A 15,394-nucleotide genomic window follows, 5' to 3' on the forward strand; every position below is an offset into this window, starting at 1 on the left:
TGGGTCTCCCTAATCCACCCCCTTCGGAGGTCCAGTGTCCTTCTCAGCACACCACCACGTGTCCACTCTCCTTATTGGCACATCACTCGATGTCTAGCTTTGATACCATTGTTACCCGTCTAAGCCCAACGCTAGCAGATATTGTCCTATTTGTAAAGGATAATCAAGGAAATGTGCTGATCCCCTATGACAGAAATGGATGGATTAGGAGGTCAGGTTCAATTTTCAAGTCAAATGGAGGACTTGATTGAGTTTTAGCTCGTTCTTTAATTCAAACTCGTGCTAGCTAATAGAGCCACCAACGTAGGAGCGTAATAGAGTTTCATGGACGGACGACTTGAGCTAAGAGCCCCGACCATAACGACCTTAGAGACTTCTCTCGACTTCACAAGGACAAGAATTTAATATATAAATGATGGTGCTATGATGATGCCACGTAAGTAATAACTACTAAGAACAGCATATTCTTTTCATGAACTGCATATTCTCTTCCATGAAGATATGGAGAAAATTTGGATTTTAATCAAACTTCTGCAACTGTCACGTTGAAATGGCAGCAAACTGATTTCTAAAATCTCTCCCACGCGACCACATCAACGAACCCACATGGCTTCCCTACCTTTCTCCCTCTTTTTCCCATCCCTGGATCATCCTTTACTCCAGTTTCTCTTTAAATTTCTGTTCGTTATCGATTGAACCAAATCACTCCCATTCCTTCACGTGTGGTAAGAATCAGACCACACGGAGATTAATTTCATTTACATAAAGGGATTTGGAGATTTGGAGATTTGGTTTTGGAATCCGGCCGAGATCGATGGGTATTAGCATGTTTCGTGCTGGATTTTCTGTTCTTGTAATTTTGGGTTTTGTAGTGTGCGATTTGGGCGTTTGTAATGGCGGATTCACGAGCGGTTACGTTAGGAATGACTATGTGGCGTCGGATATGCCGTTCGATAGCGATGTGTTCAAGCCTCCTCCTGGTAGAAATGCCGCACAACAGGTGTTTGTTGTTTTGCTTTGTTCTGTTTCTTCGCGCCTTTGAGTTTTTCTTCGTTGCATTTGCTTGTCTTGAGCCTAATCTGTGAATTATTTGAAATCGATCGTATTCTTCAAATTTTACTCTGAAACATATCTTCAATCCATCTTGATCGATTTTTATCCATGAAAATCATGTTTAGAAGTGTGAATCATTACCACTAAAATCACGAATTCTATTACATGACTGAGTTTTTCTTGTGGCTGTTGATTGAAGGTTCATATAACACAAGGGGATCTTGAGGGAAAGAGTGTAATTATCTCATGGGTTACACCGGAGAAACCTGGTTCAAACAGAGTGGTTTATTGGGCTGAAAACAGTCCGATTAGAAACAAAGCTGAAGGCTCTGTTGTTTCCTATAAGTACTTCAACTATACATCTGGTTTCATTCACCACTGCACTATTGAGAATTTAGAGGTCTGTGTTCTGTTATTGATTGAGCTTCATTTACATTCTGAATTTGAAAACGATATGAATACATCTGATTTGCTTGATCATTCTATGATCCTTTGCAGTACGACACGAAATACTTCTATGTGATCGGGTTCGGAAGTCTAACACGAAGGTTTTGGTTTGTTACCCCTCCTAAAATTGGCCCTGATGTGCCTTATACTTTTGGTGTTATAGGTACGTTTTGGTTGAATCACAAATTTGGTCTCGGGTTTGGAAGTTAGAGTTTAGTTCCTATGATTTTAAAGGCCAGAAGTTTGTCCTTGTAGCTTGATGGAAGTGTAACGGCTCAAGCCCATCGCTAGCAGATATTGTTCGCTTTGGCTCGTTACGTATCGTCGTCAGCCTCACGATTTTTAAAACCCGTCTACTAGGGAGATGTTTCTACACTCTTATGAGGAAGGGTTCCCCTCTCCAACCGATGTGGAATCTCACAATCCACCCCTATTATTGTGAGATCTCACATCGGTTGGAGAAGGGAATGAAACATTTCTTATGAAGGTGTGGAAACCTCTTCCTACGAAACATTTCTTATGAAGGTGTGGAAACCTCTTCCTACGAAACATTTCTTATGAAGGTGTGGAAACCTCTTCCTACGAAACATTTCTTATGAAGGTGTGGAAACCTCTTCCTACTCTTCCTACTCTTCCTAGTAGATGTGTTTTAAAATCGTGAGACTGACGACGATACGTAACGGGCCAAAGCAGACAATATCTGCTAGCGGTGGGTTTGAGCTATTATATAAAACATCACAAATAGTACTTACTATTGATAGAAGTGATTGATTCCGTGTTAAATATGTCAATGAAGTAGTCTTTGTATTTAGCACATTGTGTGGGTTAAGTAGCCGACTGGATAACAAATGGGTTAATGCAAAGGATTATCTCATTGGCATATGGTAATAGGACTATTAATGAGGTTTCATCACACTGTTAGAACGAAATTCTAATTTATTTCAAATTATATGGACTAAATTTGTAATTTAACCTTACTTTTTGTATTGAATATTGCTTTCGGTAGGATTTGAGTTGCTTAAACATGTGATTATTCGACTCTCTTCGAGCAGGAGATCTTGGCCAAACATATGATTCCAATAAAACACTTACACATTATGAATCAAACCCAACAAAAGGACAGGCTATGTTGTTCGTCGGGGACCTGTCGTATGCAGACCGTTATCCCTTCCATGACAACACCAGGTGGGACACATGGGGGAGGTTCGTAGAAAGAAGTGCAGCTTATCAACCTTGGATTTGGACTGCAGGGAATCATGAACTCGACTATGCTCCTGACATTGTATTAATCTTATACATCTTTTCTCTATTGTTGATATGGTTGATTGGTTCAAATCTTTAGAGCATACCCTCACCAGAATTGGTTTGATCATTTTCCAGGGTGAAACCGAACCGTTTAAGCCTTTTTTGCATCGCTACCGTGTCCCGTATAATGCATTGGATGGCTCGTCTCCGCTTTGGTACTCCATTAAGAGAGCTTCTGCTCATATAATTGTCTTGTCCTCTTACTCATCTTATGGTACGTTTCCCTTTTCTGTTTAGCCTGTTTAGCTTCATTGTTATAGATTATGTTGCCATTGTTTTGCTATTATGATACTTCTTGTTGCTTAATGAGATCGTACCTAAACCTGGAGAAATCTCTTATCTAGTGATGAGAATTGTTCGTGTTCATCTTGTATCCAACACAATTAGAATCCTAAACTTCAAATAAATCTATATCGCACGCTCAAGCTTGTGTTTTTGCCTCCTTTCTCTCGCAGTGAAAAGCAGCCCCCAATACAAATGGCTGGATAGTGAGCTGCTAAGGGTAAACAGGGACCAGACTCCGTGGCTCATAGTTCTTATGCATACTCCAATGTACAGCAGTTATGTTCACCATTACATGGAGGGAGAAAGCATGAGAGTGGTCTTCGAGCCATGGTTCGTGAATTATAAAGTTGATGTTGTCTTTGCGGGTCACGTTCATGCCTACGAACGATCTGTAAGTAGTACTTACAAGCCTAATCTTTACAAACAACAACAAAAACAGAAGTGATGGGAAACAAAACAAGATACTTATCAAATCCGTTGAGATCCCACCTTGGTTAGAGAGGAGAACGAAACATTCCTTATAAGAATGTAGAAACCTCTCTCTAGCAGACGCGTTTTAAAATTAAAATCGTGACGCGTTTTAAAATTAAAATCGTGACGCGTTTTAAAATTAAAATCGTGAGGCTGACAGCGATACGTAATGGGTCAAAGTGAACAATATCTCCTAGCAGTGTGCTTGGACTGTTTCAAATGGTATCAAAGCTAGACATCGAACAGTGTACCAGCGAAGACGCTTGACCCTCAAGAGGGTGGATTGTGAGATCCCACATCGGTTGGAGAGGAGAACGAAACATTTCTTGTAAGGGTGTGGAAACCTCTCCTTAGCATACACATTTTAAAATTGTATGGCCACGCTTGGCCCTCAAGAGAGTGGATTGTGAGATCCCACATCGGTTGGAGAGGAGAACGAAACATTCCTTGTAAGGGTGTGGAAACCTCTCCTTAACATACACATTTTAAAATTGTGAGACCGACGGCTATGCATAACAAACAAACCCAAGCCAAGCCAGGGATTTGGCTGTTACATAAATCCAACCATTTTACCATTTTATGCAGAAAAAACAGGTTGTTAATGTTGGTGAATCATAAGAATAATTGATCATATGAATATCCGATCTTGCATAACAGGAACGAGTATCAAATATAGCATACAACATTGTAAATGGGTTATGTTCCCCAATTCGTAACCAAGATGCTCCAGTTTACATAACCATTGGAGATGGAGGAAACTCAGAAGGATTAGTAACAGAGTAATCACGGAAACCCGTCAACTTCTCTTCTTAATCTTTCAACTCAACAGCTAAGGCTTTTTTGACTTGGTTTTTGAACCATGCAGGATGACAGAACCACAGCCAAGATACTCAGCTTACCGTGAAGCCAGCTTCGGCCATGCCACACTGGACATAAAGAACAGAACTCACGCCTACTTCGCTTGGCATCGCAACCAAGATGAATATTCTGTGGAAGCTGATGCCCTATGGCTGCACAATCGTCAATGGATAGCTTCAAAATTGGCAAAATCTGCTCCGGTGAGTCACCTTTCATCAGCTGCCTGAATCATCTCTTCTTCTTCAACCCATCACAGAGCTTTTTCCATGGCTTAATGTGCAGAAGAGAAGAGAAAAAAAATAACAATAAAAAACCCTTAGAATTGAGCTTTTTCCATGGCTTAATCTGTTTTGTTTATTATAACTTTCTTTGAATGTGTGTTTTATAGTCCATTTGGCATGTTCTTCTTTTGTCTCCATCTTATTTGGAAGATTGTAAGTACAAACAAAAATAATTTCATATAGCTTTCAATCCAAACAGCCCCAAATCAACAAAAATCAAAACAAAAACGAATCCCACACGAGAAAACAACGATACAACTTAGAATTACAAGTTTTATCCACCAAGCCTTGTTCATATGTGTATCATAAGCACCATTGTAGTGTGTCCCAGCCATTTCCATCCACCAAATTCGCAGCCAAAAGGCTTTGATCTTCCATGACAGGGAAATCCAAAGACATGGCTGCATCAACCCAAATGGAATCATCTAAGCTAATACTCATAGACCTCCAAAGCCCACCATTTTCGTCCTCCTCCCCAAACCCCATCCCGCCATTGTTTACTACAGACTTCTCAGGCTCTGCAGCAGAGGAAGGAAGATTGAGCTTGGCGTCAGAGCCATAGAGGCGACGAGCGGCATTGTCATAAGCCATGGCAGCATCATGAGAGGTATCAAAAGTGCCAAGCCAAAGACGAGCCCCACGATTAGGCTCACGAATCTCAGCAACCCATTTGCCCCAAGTTCTTTGACGGACACCTTTGTAAGTGCAGGAAGCGTTTTCAGGGCCTCCTTTGCCTCTCATACAGCCCTTTCTTGAGCTGGGATGGGCAGAAGAGGAGGCCCTTTTGAGCTGCTGCTGTTGCTTGGCTCGTGGATTCAACATGGAAAAGGATAGTGCATGTGGGATTGTTGGAGGGATGTGTTAAAAGAAAATGAATGAATTGGGGGAATTAGAGCGAGAAAGTGGGAAGGGATGAAACGTGGCTGAAACAGGGGATGGGATGATACTTGGCAGGATGAACTGTAGAAATCGTGTCGATAGGAAGAGGGCTCTTCTGGGTTACTGTCTTGCACACACATGGCTTCATTTTCGTCTCTACACGAGCTCAACAAAAATTCCAATTCACCTTAGACTTCACCCTTTTTTTCTTTTCGAATTCCCTTTTTTCTTCATTTTATTGGTGTCAGTGTATGTAGTCTTTCATCCCACATGGATATCATGACGGGATAGAGATTTACATGTTAGAGTCATTTAAACAGGTTTGATCGAGCTAATTTGTGGAGTAATTCAAATCATGAGGTTTCTCTACTCTTGATCTTGATCATGAAGGTAATCTATTCCAAAACTTTTCTTTTAGATTGATTTCTTATCTTTTTGGAGTTTGTTCTTTTGGAACGTTGTTATATCGAATTTTTAAGTGTTTCATATCATTTGGAATGAAATCAACTTGATTCGAAGATTTTAACATTTGTGAACTAGAGATTTGCATGTCCGATGAAAGTTCTTAGATTCAACTGGCTAGGGTTATTGTAAATTGAATTTAGATTGATTTATTTTGCTTAGTTTAGAAAGGAATTTAGGGTTCTTAGATTCAACTCACCTGGACCTTTTGCTATTTTATCACTTTTGGAATTATAGAAGTTTAAGAAAAGCTCCGAGTATTGATTTTTGTTATTTTATGATATGGGTCCCGAACGGTGAGTCAACTCATTCGTTGTTATATCATATTATTAATGTGGTGTTATATCATATATTATATGATTTTTGTTAACTTAATGATTTAAATAGAAGAACGACGAGTCTTAAAAGTACAAAAACAATATCGAGGAAGTTTGATCATACACCTTTAACTGATCGTTCGTGTTGTTTGTATAGGTTAAGACAAGTTAGCTGTAATTTCAAGATGTAGTATGCCCATAAACCTAACTTCTTCCCAAAAGCTTGTTCACCGTTGAGAATGATTCGACCACATGATACAAAGATAGAGTTGAGTGTACGAATGCGGCATCTTGTGACATCCGAGTAATGAAGTGGTACATGAATGAACTGACCCCACATCCGAGTAATGAAGTGGTACATGAATGAACTGACCCCACATCCGAATGAGAGAGCGGTCCTAAGGAACTCCATGACTAAGACACACTTAACAGAAATGAAGGTTACTATTTGTACTATAAGTTTCACTTTCTTCTTTAGTGACTCAATTATAAGAACTCTATGGTTAAGCATGTTTCACCTAAAGCAATTTTATGTTAAGTGACTTCCTGTATATTGTCACTCTTAAGACGCGAGGGACAGTTTTCACTCTTAAGACGCAGGAGTAGGTAACGTGACCATATCGTAGGAGATGCAAGGGGAAACGTGAAGACCATCAAATGCCACGTTCGGATTCCAAATTTTTGATAGAACGTTTTAGTATTATTTTCACAAGATTCAAAACGTCAGCTCATCATCATATCCTCTCTATCAATGAATTCTCCATCATTTGAATACATGGACGAACCTTCAATACCCAATTGTGAGGCTTTGCATCAATGGAGATTGAATGTATTGAGAAAGTCACTTTCTTTAGAGCTCGATTGAAGTGTGAACTAAATAAATATTAGATTTTTCATCCTTTTCACTTCGAAAGTCAAGTGCTTGGAAACTAGAGAGCCACATCCATGGTGGGTGGAGATTAACTACGAAACATAATCATGCATAACCACCCCATTTGGATGGACACAGACTAATGAAAGAGATACATGAATGAACTGAACCGAAAAATAAGATGACTAAGAAAAGATTAAAAGAATTGAAAATTGCTGTTGCTTTTTTGAGCCGTTCATTTATAAGAACTTTACAGTTAATATGTTTGAGTGGTATCTCACTGATGGCTCGGGCCCCCCGGAAGGGGGCCTTCTTCGCCCTCCACCTAAGCTGCGCAGGAAAGGCCCAAAGCCAATCCCAGGGAACAGTGAAGCTTCATAGGGTCTTTCTGTGCAGGTGCAGGTAGTCCGCATCTTCACAGTCATGTCTATTTCACCGAGCCTCTCTCCGAGACAGTGCCCAGATCGTTACGCCTTTCGTGCGGGTCGGAACTTACCCGACAAGGAATTTCGCTACCTTAGGACCGTTATAGTTACGGCTGCCGTTCACCGGGGCTTCGGTCGCCGGCTCCCCTGTCATCAGGTCACCTATTTTGACCAATTTTATGTTGAGTGACTATGGAGAAAATGTCATGATCATCAGATACAAAAAGTTCTTTAATCTTAATAATGAGAGGATATTTTCTTGGTAAATGTTCTTTAAAATCACGTTTTAGAAATACCAAAGCCGAAACGATATTGTAAACAATTGACAAACAGGTCAAAATCATTCTCGAAAAATCCAAAAAATCCAAACAAAATCATTCAAGTTCGACGATTTTCGTGAGTTAATTGCCTGTCAATTGCCGATTGGTTTGGACCATTGTTCATCGAAGATCGAATAACCAATCCTCTGGTTATTTGATCGCAGCCATCTACGGCGGCCGTGTACCGACTCGCCGGCGATTATCCGTCACCGCCACGCTTTATCTCGGCAAAGAATGGCCAATCTCAGTTTCCATTTTGTGATTACCTTTCTCTTTCTTCTTCCCCATTTTTCTGCTACTTCGGATATTTCGGAGCTCTTCGAAATCTGGTGCACAGAACATGGAAAATCGTATTCCTCCGCGGAAGAAAAGCTATACAGACTCGGTGTTTTTGCCGATAACTATGAATTTGTTACTCATCACAATAATCAGGAAAATTCTTCTTATACTCTTTCTCTCAATGCTTATGCCGATATTACTCACCATGAGTTCAAGGCCGCTCGCTTGGGTCTTTCCTCTGCTTTGCGGAGCTCGCGGCCGGTTTCGCCGCAAGAACCCTATCTTCATCGGGATGTTCCTGAATCGTTAGATTGGAGGAAGAAAGGGGCGGTGACTGCTGTTAAGGATCAAGGAAGTTGTGGTATGTTTAATTTCTGTTTTCGATTGTTTTGTTTGGTGAAGATCTTGAATCTGATTGAACTATTCTGTTCCGTGATTTTGAATTTGATCGAAACCCTAGGACCCTAGGGTTAGTTTTGACGATCGATGCATTACTAGTGGAAATTTCTATAAATAGCTTCATGAACATGGGGTTATCTCTTACAAATCCAAACAAAGAAATCATTATAAGTGGAAATTGTGCTTCTGTTTCTTGAAACCAAACATTATTGCTTGGCCATATGAGTTTAAGCATTTGTTCTTCAGTCTATTTTAAGATTCTGTATATAGAATTGCAGAAATCTAGTTCATGTTTGAGCTAACTTCAGATGGCGAGAGGTTCCACGCCCTTATAAAGAATGTTTCGTTCTCCTCCTCAATTGATGTAGAATCTCACAATCCACCTCCCTTCGGGGCCAGCGTCCTTGCTCACACTCATTCCCTTCTCCAGATGTGGGACCCTCCAATCCATCCTCTTCGAGATCCAACGTCCTTGCTGGCACATCGCTCCAAGCCCACCACTAGTAAATATTGTTCTCTTTAGGCTGCCCCTCAAGGTTTTTAAAACGCGAATGCTAGGGAGAGGTTACCACACCCTTATAAAGAATATTTCATTCTCCTCGTGATCTCAAACAAAATATAAAGAAAAGTGTTGAAAATGTATTAAATTATGAACTATACTCTAGCTGAGTTTTGGATCTAGCGATGATTTTGTCACATAACCTGATAGTGATCATCAAGGTAGTTGAGTTGTATCATCATCTCTTCATGATAAGCTTTGAATTATGTGGAAGCTTTGCTCATTGAATGGGAAAAAACTAAGATCTTTTGTTTTCACTTTTCAGGTGCTTGTTGGTCTTTCTCAGCAACAGGAGCTATTGAAGGGATTAACCAGATTAGAACAGGGTCTCTTATCAGTGTTTCTGAACAGGAATTAATTGATTGTGACAGATCGTATAATTCTGGCTGTGGAGGAGGACTGATGGATTATGCATACCAATTTGTGATAAAAAACCATGGGATCGACACCGAAGATGATTATCCTTTTCAGGGTCGTGATGGATCGTGTCGTAAGGACAAGGTAATATAATTCATCTCTTCCTCACATCTTCCAAATACGTTCACAATATTAGTAAATCACCCACCGCAAGCAAATATAGTCCTCTTTGGGTTTTCTCTTTCGGGCTTCTATCTCAAGGTTTTACAACGCATCTACTAAGGAGAGGTTTCCACACCCTTATAAAGAATGCTTCGCTTTTCGTTCTTCGTTCTCCTCACAATCCACCCCCTTCTGGGCCCAGCGTCCTCGCTGGCACGCATTCTCTTTCTCCAATTAATGTGGGACCCCAATCCACCCCCTTCAGGGTCTAGCGTCCTTACTGGCACATTGCCTCGTGTCCACCCCAGTTCGGGGTGCAGCCTCCTCGATGTGAGACTCCCCAATCTACCTCCCTTCGGTGCCCAGTGTCCTTGCTGACACACTGCCTCGTGTCCACCCCCTTCGGGGCTCAGCCTCCTTGCTAGCACATAATTCCGTGTCGGGCTCTGATACCATTTGTAACGGCCCAAGCCCACCGCTAGCAGATATTGTTCTCTTTGGGCTTTCCCTTTTGGGGTTCCATTCAAGGTTTTTAAGGTTTTTAAAACGCGTCTGCTAGAGAGAGGTTTCCACTCCCTTATAAAAAATGTTCCGTTCTCCTCCCCCACCGATGTACGCATAGAAAAAGATTGCTTGTGCTGAAATGCATTTTGTGTCTATTGAGCTTGCAGCTAAATAGGAAGGTCGTTACCATTGATGGCTATTCTGACGTTCCTCCAAACAATGAGGAAAAATTACTGCAAGCAGTAGCAATTCAACCTGTGAGTGTTGGTATCTGTGGCAGTGAGAGAGCTTTTCAATTATATTCAAAGGTTGGTTCTATTCTCCACTAATGTTCGAAAATTCCATCATATGTGAAATTATGACTAAAATTAAGAATGGTACTTGTTTTTGTTAGGGAATTTTCTCTGGTCCATGTTCAACTTCCTTGGATCATGCTGTGTTGATTGTAGGATATGGATCAGAAAATGGTGTTGATTATTGGATCGTGAAGAACTCGTGGGGTAAACGTTGGGGAATGGATGGTTATATTCATATGCAGCGCAACAGCGGAAATTCTGAAGGCGTTTGCGGAATCAACATGCTTGCTTCATATCCAACTAAAACGAGTCCCAACCCACCTCCCTCCCCTCCTCCAGGTCCAACAAAATGCAGTTTTCTTACTAGCTGCGCTGCTGGGGAGACCTGTTGTTGTGCGAAGGAATTTTTTGGCCTTTGCTTGTCTTGGAAATGCTGTGGACTGAGCTCTGCTGTCTGTTGCAAGGACGGTCGTCATTGTTGCCCCTTTGATTATCCCATTTGTGACACTCAGAGGAACCTATGCCTCAAGGTTTGTTCCTTTTCCCACTTCTTGTGATTTTTTGTTTGAGATGAAAATATCATTTTAGTGTTGGAAGTAGCTTGCCTGTGTGTTGTTTTCTTCCTTCAAACAAGTTTAATCATCTGGAAATGGATCTGTTTTCATAAGCATATGTTAGAGAAGAAAAAGAAGAGAACGAACAAGGTATAACTCGTCTCTTGTTGTGAGATCCCACATTGGTTGGAGAAGGGAACGAAACATTCTTTATAAGGGTGTGGAAACATCTTCCTAGCAAACGCATTTTAAAAACCTTAAGGGGAAGGCGGGAAGGGAAAGCCCGAAAAAGACAATATCTGCTAAGGTGGGCTTGGGCTGTTACAGATGATATTAGAGCACACTAGGCGGTGTGCCAGTGAGGATGTTGGGCCCCGAAAAGGGATGGATTGTGAGAACCCACATCGATTGGAGAGGGGAATGAGTGTCAGCGAGGACGTTAGGCCCTGAAGAGGGGTGGATTGTGAGATCCTACATCGGTTGGAGAGAGGAACGAAGCATTCTTTATAAGAGTGTGGAAATCTCTCCCCAGTAGATGCGTTTTAAAAACTTTGAGGGAAAACTCAAAGAGGACAATATCTGCGAACGGTGGGCTTGGGCTGTTAAGATGGTATTAGAGCACACCAAACAGTGTACCAACGAGGACGTTGGGCCCCGAAAGTAGGTGAATTGTGAGATCCCACATCGATTGGAGAGGGGAATGAGTGCCAGTGAAGACGCTGGGTCCCGAAGGGGGGTAGATTGTGAGATCCCACATCGGCTAGAGAGAGAGGAACGAAACATTTTTTATAAAAGTGTGGAAACCTCTCCCTTGGAGACGCATTTTAAAACCTTGAGGGGAAGCCCGAATGTAAAAACCCAAAATAGAAAATATCTGCTAGCGGTGGGTTTTGACCGTTACAGTTACCGTCTTTTCTTGTACCTGATAGACAATTGTCACACTCTGTCTCAATCTAATATAATAGTTAGTAACCATACCAAACACTCACCTGTTTACAGCTGCATAGCGACACAACTTCTAACAAAATGCATCAAAAAATCAGTTGAAACATGTTCAAGTCATATGTTTGAAGTGTTCCTTTGTCTATGTTCTCTCTGTTTCCATATTCTGGGCTAACAGAAACATCATCTTGGCAGAGAACGATGAACGGTACAAGAACAGAAGCACTCGAGAATCGGAGTCCTTCGGGAACATCCGGTTCTTGGAGCTCGTCCTAAGGTTTGAATTCTATGAAATGGCTCCATTTGTAGAATGAATAAACGCTGCCATTCTAGTTACCACTGTATTCTACTAGCTTTTAGCTATATTTGAAGTCCTTCAGTCATTAGCTTTCTGCTATGGTCCTAGAGCTTCCATGGATTAGGTTTGGAGAGTTCTTACCTCGGCCGAGCTCGGAGTTTTATCGGGTTCTGGCTCGTCACTGTTCTTAGGTTTCTGATCAGACTGCTGCATTTCAAGTTCTTAAAGTTGCATCTTACTCGATGCATAGATTTGTTCTTGAATATTATGGATTGGTTTGGATTTGAATGTTTGGGATTAGTTGTAAGAGAAATTTGGTTCATATATTGCTGCCTCATATGCTCCAACATAGTTTTTTTTTTTTTTTTTTTTTTTTTTTTTTTTTTTTTTTTTTTATGCTTTTCTGTTACCTAAATCTTTACGACCGAGTTAGGGACAACTTCCCGTTCTTTCTCCGCTATTTCAGATCAATCTATATTGATTGACTGCCTCTATTATGTTGTTGATACAGGATCAGGTTTGGAAAGCCATATTCGATGAAAATCGGTGGGAAATCTTTCATATCATACAATATGGGGTAAAAAAGACGAAATAAATTATTTTAGCTTTTATAATTAAAAATTATTCTGCGTTTATTTTTTTTATTAAAATAACATTTCATAAAATTTTAAATTTAGGATATTTAAAAATAAAGAAATTAGGATGGAGGCAAAGTCGGCCACGATGATGACAAAGTTCACGGGTAATTTTTTTTCCTCTACTTCCTTTCCAATTCGTAACGAGACGGTTCATGCAAGATTAGTAATTCAATCAAATAGATAAGAACGTGTTTAATATCTTATCTAAATCAAACGTGCCGACTATGAAAAGAACTTAACGAATAACTTTTATTTTTTATTTAATTTTTTTTTTTGGTATTTTCATATTTTAGATATACCATGGAATATATATTTTCTTTTTTAAAAAAGAAGTATAAACTTTAAATACTAACTCTATTTAAAAAAATAAATAAATTTCAACCAAATATGCTCTTAAATATTTCAAACTATATGAATGAATTTAGAATTTTTTTCAAAATAATTAAAATAATTAACCATAGATTAAAAGCTAATTGTTTATTATTTTTTTAAAATTTATTATATATTTGAATTTATTTATTTTTTTATTCGATGAAATTTAAAATTTTGAGGTCGAGAATAAATGTATTGACCGTTGAATTATATTGCATGGCAAATTGGAGGCATTTTAAAATCAAAATTGAATTATCATTAATTAATTAATTAATTAATTATTTATTTTTATTCTTTTTATCCGTTCCCATTCAGAATAATGACATTATTATGGATAAATGCATTCACATTTTTGCCATAGGCGCTCGCGTCATGAACCACTAAGATTATCTCGTAATAAAACTCAAATACGAGGGTAATTTGGTAAAATGTTACGAACGAAATCTAGGGCCATTTCTCTCTCTATATAAACCCCCTTTCCCCTTTCGTCTTCATTCATCGCTTCGTTTTCAAATACAGTGAGACCTTTGCAGGATACACACTCGTTTCTCTTTGAAGCAATGGCTGTTGAAGGTCAAGTGATTTCACTTCGCGATGCTAAAGAATTCGATTCGATAGTCGATAAAGAGAAGGAATCTGGCAAACTGGTATGGTTTTTGCTTTCTTTTCCTCTCCATTTCTGATTTCCAATTTGTGATTTCCTGATGTTCTTGTCATTTCAAACGATTTTTGTTGGATTTGTGTTGTTATTGTTGGAGATTGTTCATGATTTGGAGGAAATCGTGATTGATTCGTTACGGTTTATGATATTGACTTGTAATTGTGTCTAGGTTTCTTTTGTTTAATCTAATTTATTGAGTCCTGGCTAGCTATGTTTGATTGCCTCAGATTTTATGATTTCTAATCTTCAATTCTTCTGTTTTACTCGTTTCGTGTCATTGAATTTGATGATTTCGTCCTCCTTTGACAGTAGTAGTACTTCACTGGATTAAATATAGTTTCACATCTATACCTTTGGGGGTTCTTTTTGTTTCTGATGTATATAAAATCTTCTTTGATAGATTGTGATCGATTTTACTGCTTCCTGGTGCCCGCCATGCCGTTTCATTGCTCCAGTATTCGCAGAGTTGGCTAAGGCGCACGTCAATGTCACTTTCTTGAAAGTGGACGTCGATAATGTCAAGGTAAAGCAATTTGAGCCTTTTCAACTCTTCCAAACTTTTTATATTGTTGATGCAGTGGAATTGAACTGTTCTGTTTCTTTGCAGGAAATTGCTGAGAAGTTCGAGGTGACAGCGATGCCGACCTTTGTTTTCCTGAAAGGAGGAAACGAAGTTCACAGGATTGTTGGTGCCGACAAGGTGGAGCTAGGGGTTAAAGTACTGGAGTTAAGCGCTGCACCTGCTACTTCTGCTGCTTAGATGGTCAGCTTTGATGATCATTTTCCCTCTTAATATATTGTGTTGTAATAACGATTCTGGTTTTGGGGTTTGTTGTTCTTGTGGATTCCATGACAGTCTCTCTGTGATTCGTACTTGTGTTAAGAATGTTTGTAAACGATATATGTAGAATAAGATTTAATGTCTCATAATGTATCTCTGTTCATCAAGCTTTTGAATTCAGTGATTGTTGCCACAATGTTCACAGATTACTTAAGAACAGCTCACTTTTTCACCTTTTTTCTCTCTTTTTTCTCTCATGTTTAGAAATGTCTTGATTCTGAAAAGGGTTTTAAGTTTTATGATTGGTTGAATTTGTCAAATTTGTCAATTTTGTTCTTGGCTCTCCAATGTTGTTCTTTATGCTTAATTAGGTTGGGTAAGGATTTTGGGGCCCTTTGTTCAAATGGGAATGAGAATAAAGTTCATAAAATGGGGTATTGGAATAGGATATTCCTAAGCATCTTTGTGTTACCCCTGTTATATCCATGACCATACATCTTGGCCTTTTCCCTATTCGTTTCTTCAATTATTTATATTATTTTAATTAGCTAGTGCGACGAATGGAATACGAACGAATGGAATACGAAGATTTGAACTTTTGATTTCATGACTGAATAA

General features: G+C 39.5%; 4 protein-coding genes across 7 annotated transcripts; 3 read left to right on the forward strand and 1 right to left on the reverse strand.

Annotated features, from left to right (window-relative positions):
* Positions 1–492: 492 nt before the first annotated feature.
* Positions 493–7,251, forward strand: LOC111798923 (purple acid phosphatase 2). Of its 4 annotated transcripts, none has more exons than XR_015421581.1 (10): positions 493–1,000; positions 1,253–1,453; positions 1,552–1,663; positions 2,553–2,782; positions 2,881–3,019; positions 3,261–3,481; positions 4,219–4,340; positions 4,427–4,619; positions 5,900–5,969; positions 6,516–7,251. XR_015421581.1 is itself a non-coding variant. In XM_087125122.1 (9 exons), exons 1-9 carry the CDS (start codon positions 815–817, stop codon positions 6,528–6,530), a joined length of 1,419 nt encoding a protein of 472 aa, XP_086981248.1. In that variant the 5' UTR covers positions 493–814; the 3' UTR covers positions 6,531–7,251. The 4 variants fall into 4 exon arrangements, 2 of the variants coding, with proteins under 2 accessions (XP_086981248.1, XP_023538044.2); XR_015421580.1 differs by lacking the exon at positions 5,900–5,969 and having other exon boundaries at positions 6,516–6,798; positions 6,926–7,251; XM_087125122.1 differs by lacking the exon at positions 5,900–5,969.
* On the reverse strand, positions 4,907–5,522 carry LOC111798924 (dehydration-responsive element-binding protein 2D). Its single transcript, XM_023682277.2, has one exon. The coding sequence runs from the start codon at positions 5,520–5,522 to the stop codon at positions 5,004–5,006; it is 519 nt and encodes a 172-aa protein (XP_023538045.1). The 3' UTR covers positions 4,907–5,003.
* Positions 7,252–7,964: 713 nt separating the features above from the next.
* On the forward strand, positions 7,965–12,648 carry XBCP3 (xylem bark cysteine peptidase 3). The gene is made up of 5 exons (XM_023682384.2): positions 7,965–8,614; positions 9,477–9,712; positions 10,402–10,542; positions 10,629–11,060; positions 12,222–12,648. The coding sequence occupies exons 1-5, from the start codon at positions 8,209–8,211 to the stop codon at positions 12,300–12,302; spliced, it is 1,296 nt and encodes a 431-aa protein (XP_023538152.2). The 5' UTR covers positions 7,965–8,208; the 3' UTR covers positions 12,303–12,648.
* Positions 12,649–13,820: 1,172 nt separating this feature from the next.
* On the forward strand, positions 13,821–15,008 carry LOC111798074 (thioredoxin H-type). The gene is made up of 3 exons (XM_023681031.2): positions 13,821–13,981; positions 14,396–14,518; positions 14,603–15,008. Exons 1-3 carry the CDS (start codon positions 13,895–13,897, stop codon positions 14,753–14,755), a joined length of 363 nt encoding a protein of 120 aa, XP_023536799.1. The 5' UTR covers positions 13,821–13,894; the 3' UTR covers positions 14,756–15,008.
* Positions 15,009–15,394: the final 386 nt, after the last annotated feature.

Source organism: Cucurbita pepo, chromosome 7 (genome assembly GCF_057944985.1).
Source record: "Cucurbita pepo subsp. pepo isolate OVF chromosome 7, ASM5794498v1, whole genome shotgun sequence".
Taxonomy (NCBI): Eukaryota; Viridiplantae; Streptophyta; class Magnoliopsida; order Cucurbitales; family Cucurbitaceae; genus Cucurbita; species Cucurbita pepo.

Bases quoted from the DNA above. Each gene is read 5' to 3' on its own strand.
- LOC111798923 (XM_023682276.2), top strand. From the start codon at position 815: ATGGGTATTAGCATGTTTCGTGCTGGATTTTCTGTTCTTGTAATTTTG. The intron at 2,783-2,880 runs GTATTAATCTTA...ATCATTTTCCAG, and splicing joins TCGACTATGCTCCTGACATT to GGTGAAACCGAACCGTTTAA. The intron at 4,341-4,426 runs GTAATCACGGAA...TGAACCATGCAG, and splicing joins TCAGAAGGATTAGTAACAGA to GATGACAGAACCACAGCCAA.
- LOC111798924 (XM_023682277.2), bottom strand. From the start codon at position 5,522: ATGTTGAATCCACGAGCCAAGCAACAGCAGCAGCTCAAAAGGGCCTCC.
- XBCP3 (XM_023682384.2), top strand. From the start codon at position 8,209: ATGGCCAATCTCAGTTTCCATTTTGTGATTACCTTTCTCTTTCTTCTT. The intron at 9,713-10,401 runs GTAATATAATTC...TTGAGCTTGCAG, and splicing joins GATCGTGTCGTAAGGACAAG to CTAAATAGGAAGGTCGTTAC. The intron at 11,061-12,221 runs GTTTGTTCCTTT...TCATCTTGGCAG, and splicing joins AGAGGAACCTATGCCTCAAG to AGAACGATGAACGGTACAAG.
- LOC111798074 (XM_023681031.2), top strand. From the start codon at position 13,895: ATGGCTGTTGAAGGTCAAGTGATTTCACTTCGCGATGCTAAAGAATTC. The intron at 13,982-14,395 runs GTATGGTTTTTG...CTTCTTTGATAG, and splicing joins AGAAGGAATCTGGCAAACTG to ATTGTGATCGATTTTACTGC. The intron at 14,519-14,602 runs GTAAAGCAATTT...GTTTCTTTGCAG, and splicing joins TGGACGTCGATAATGTCAAG to GAAATTGCTGAGAAGTTCGA.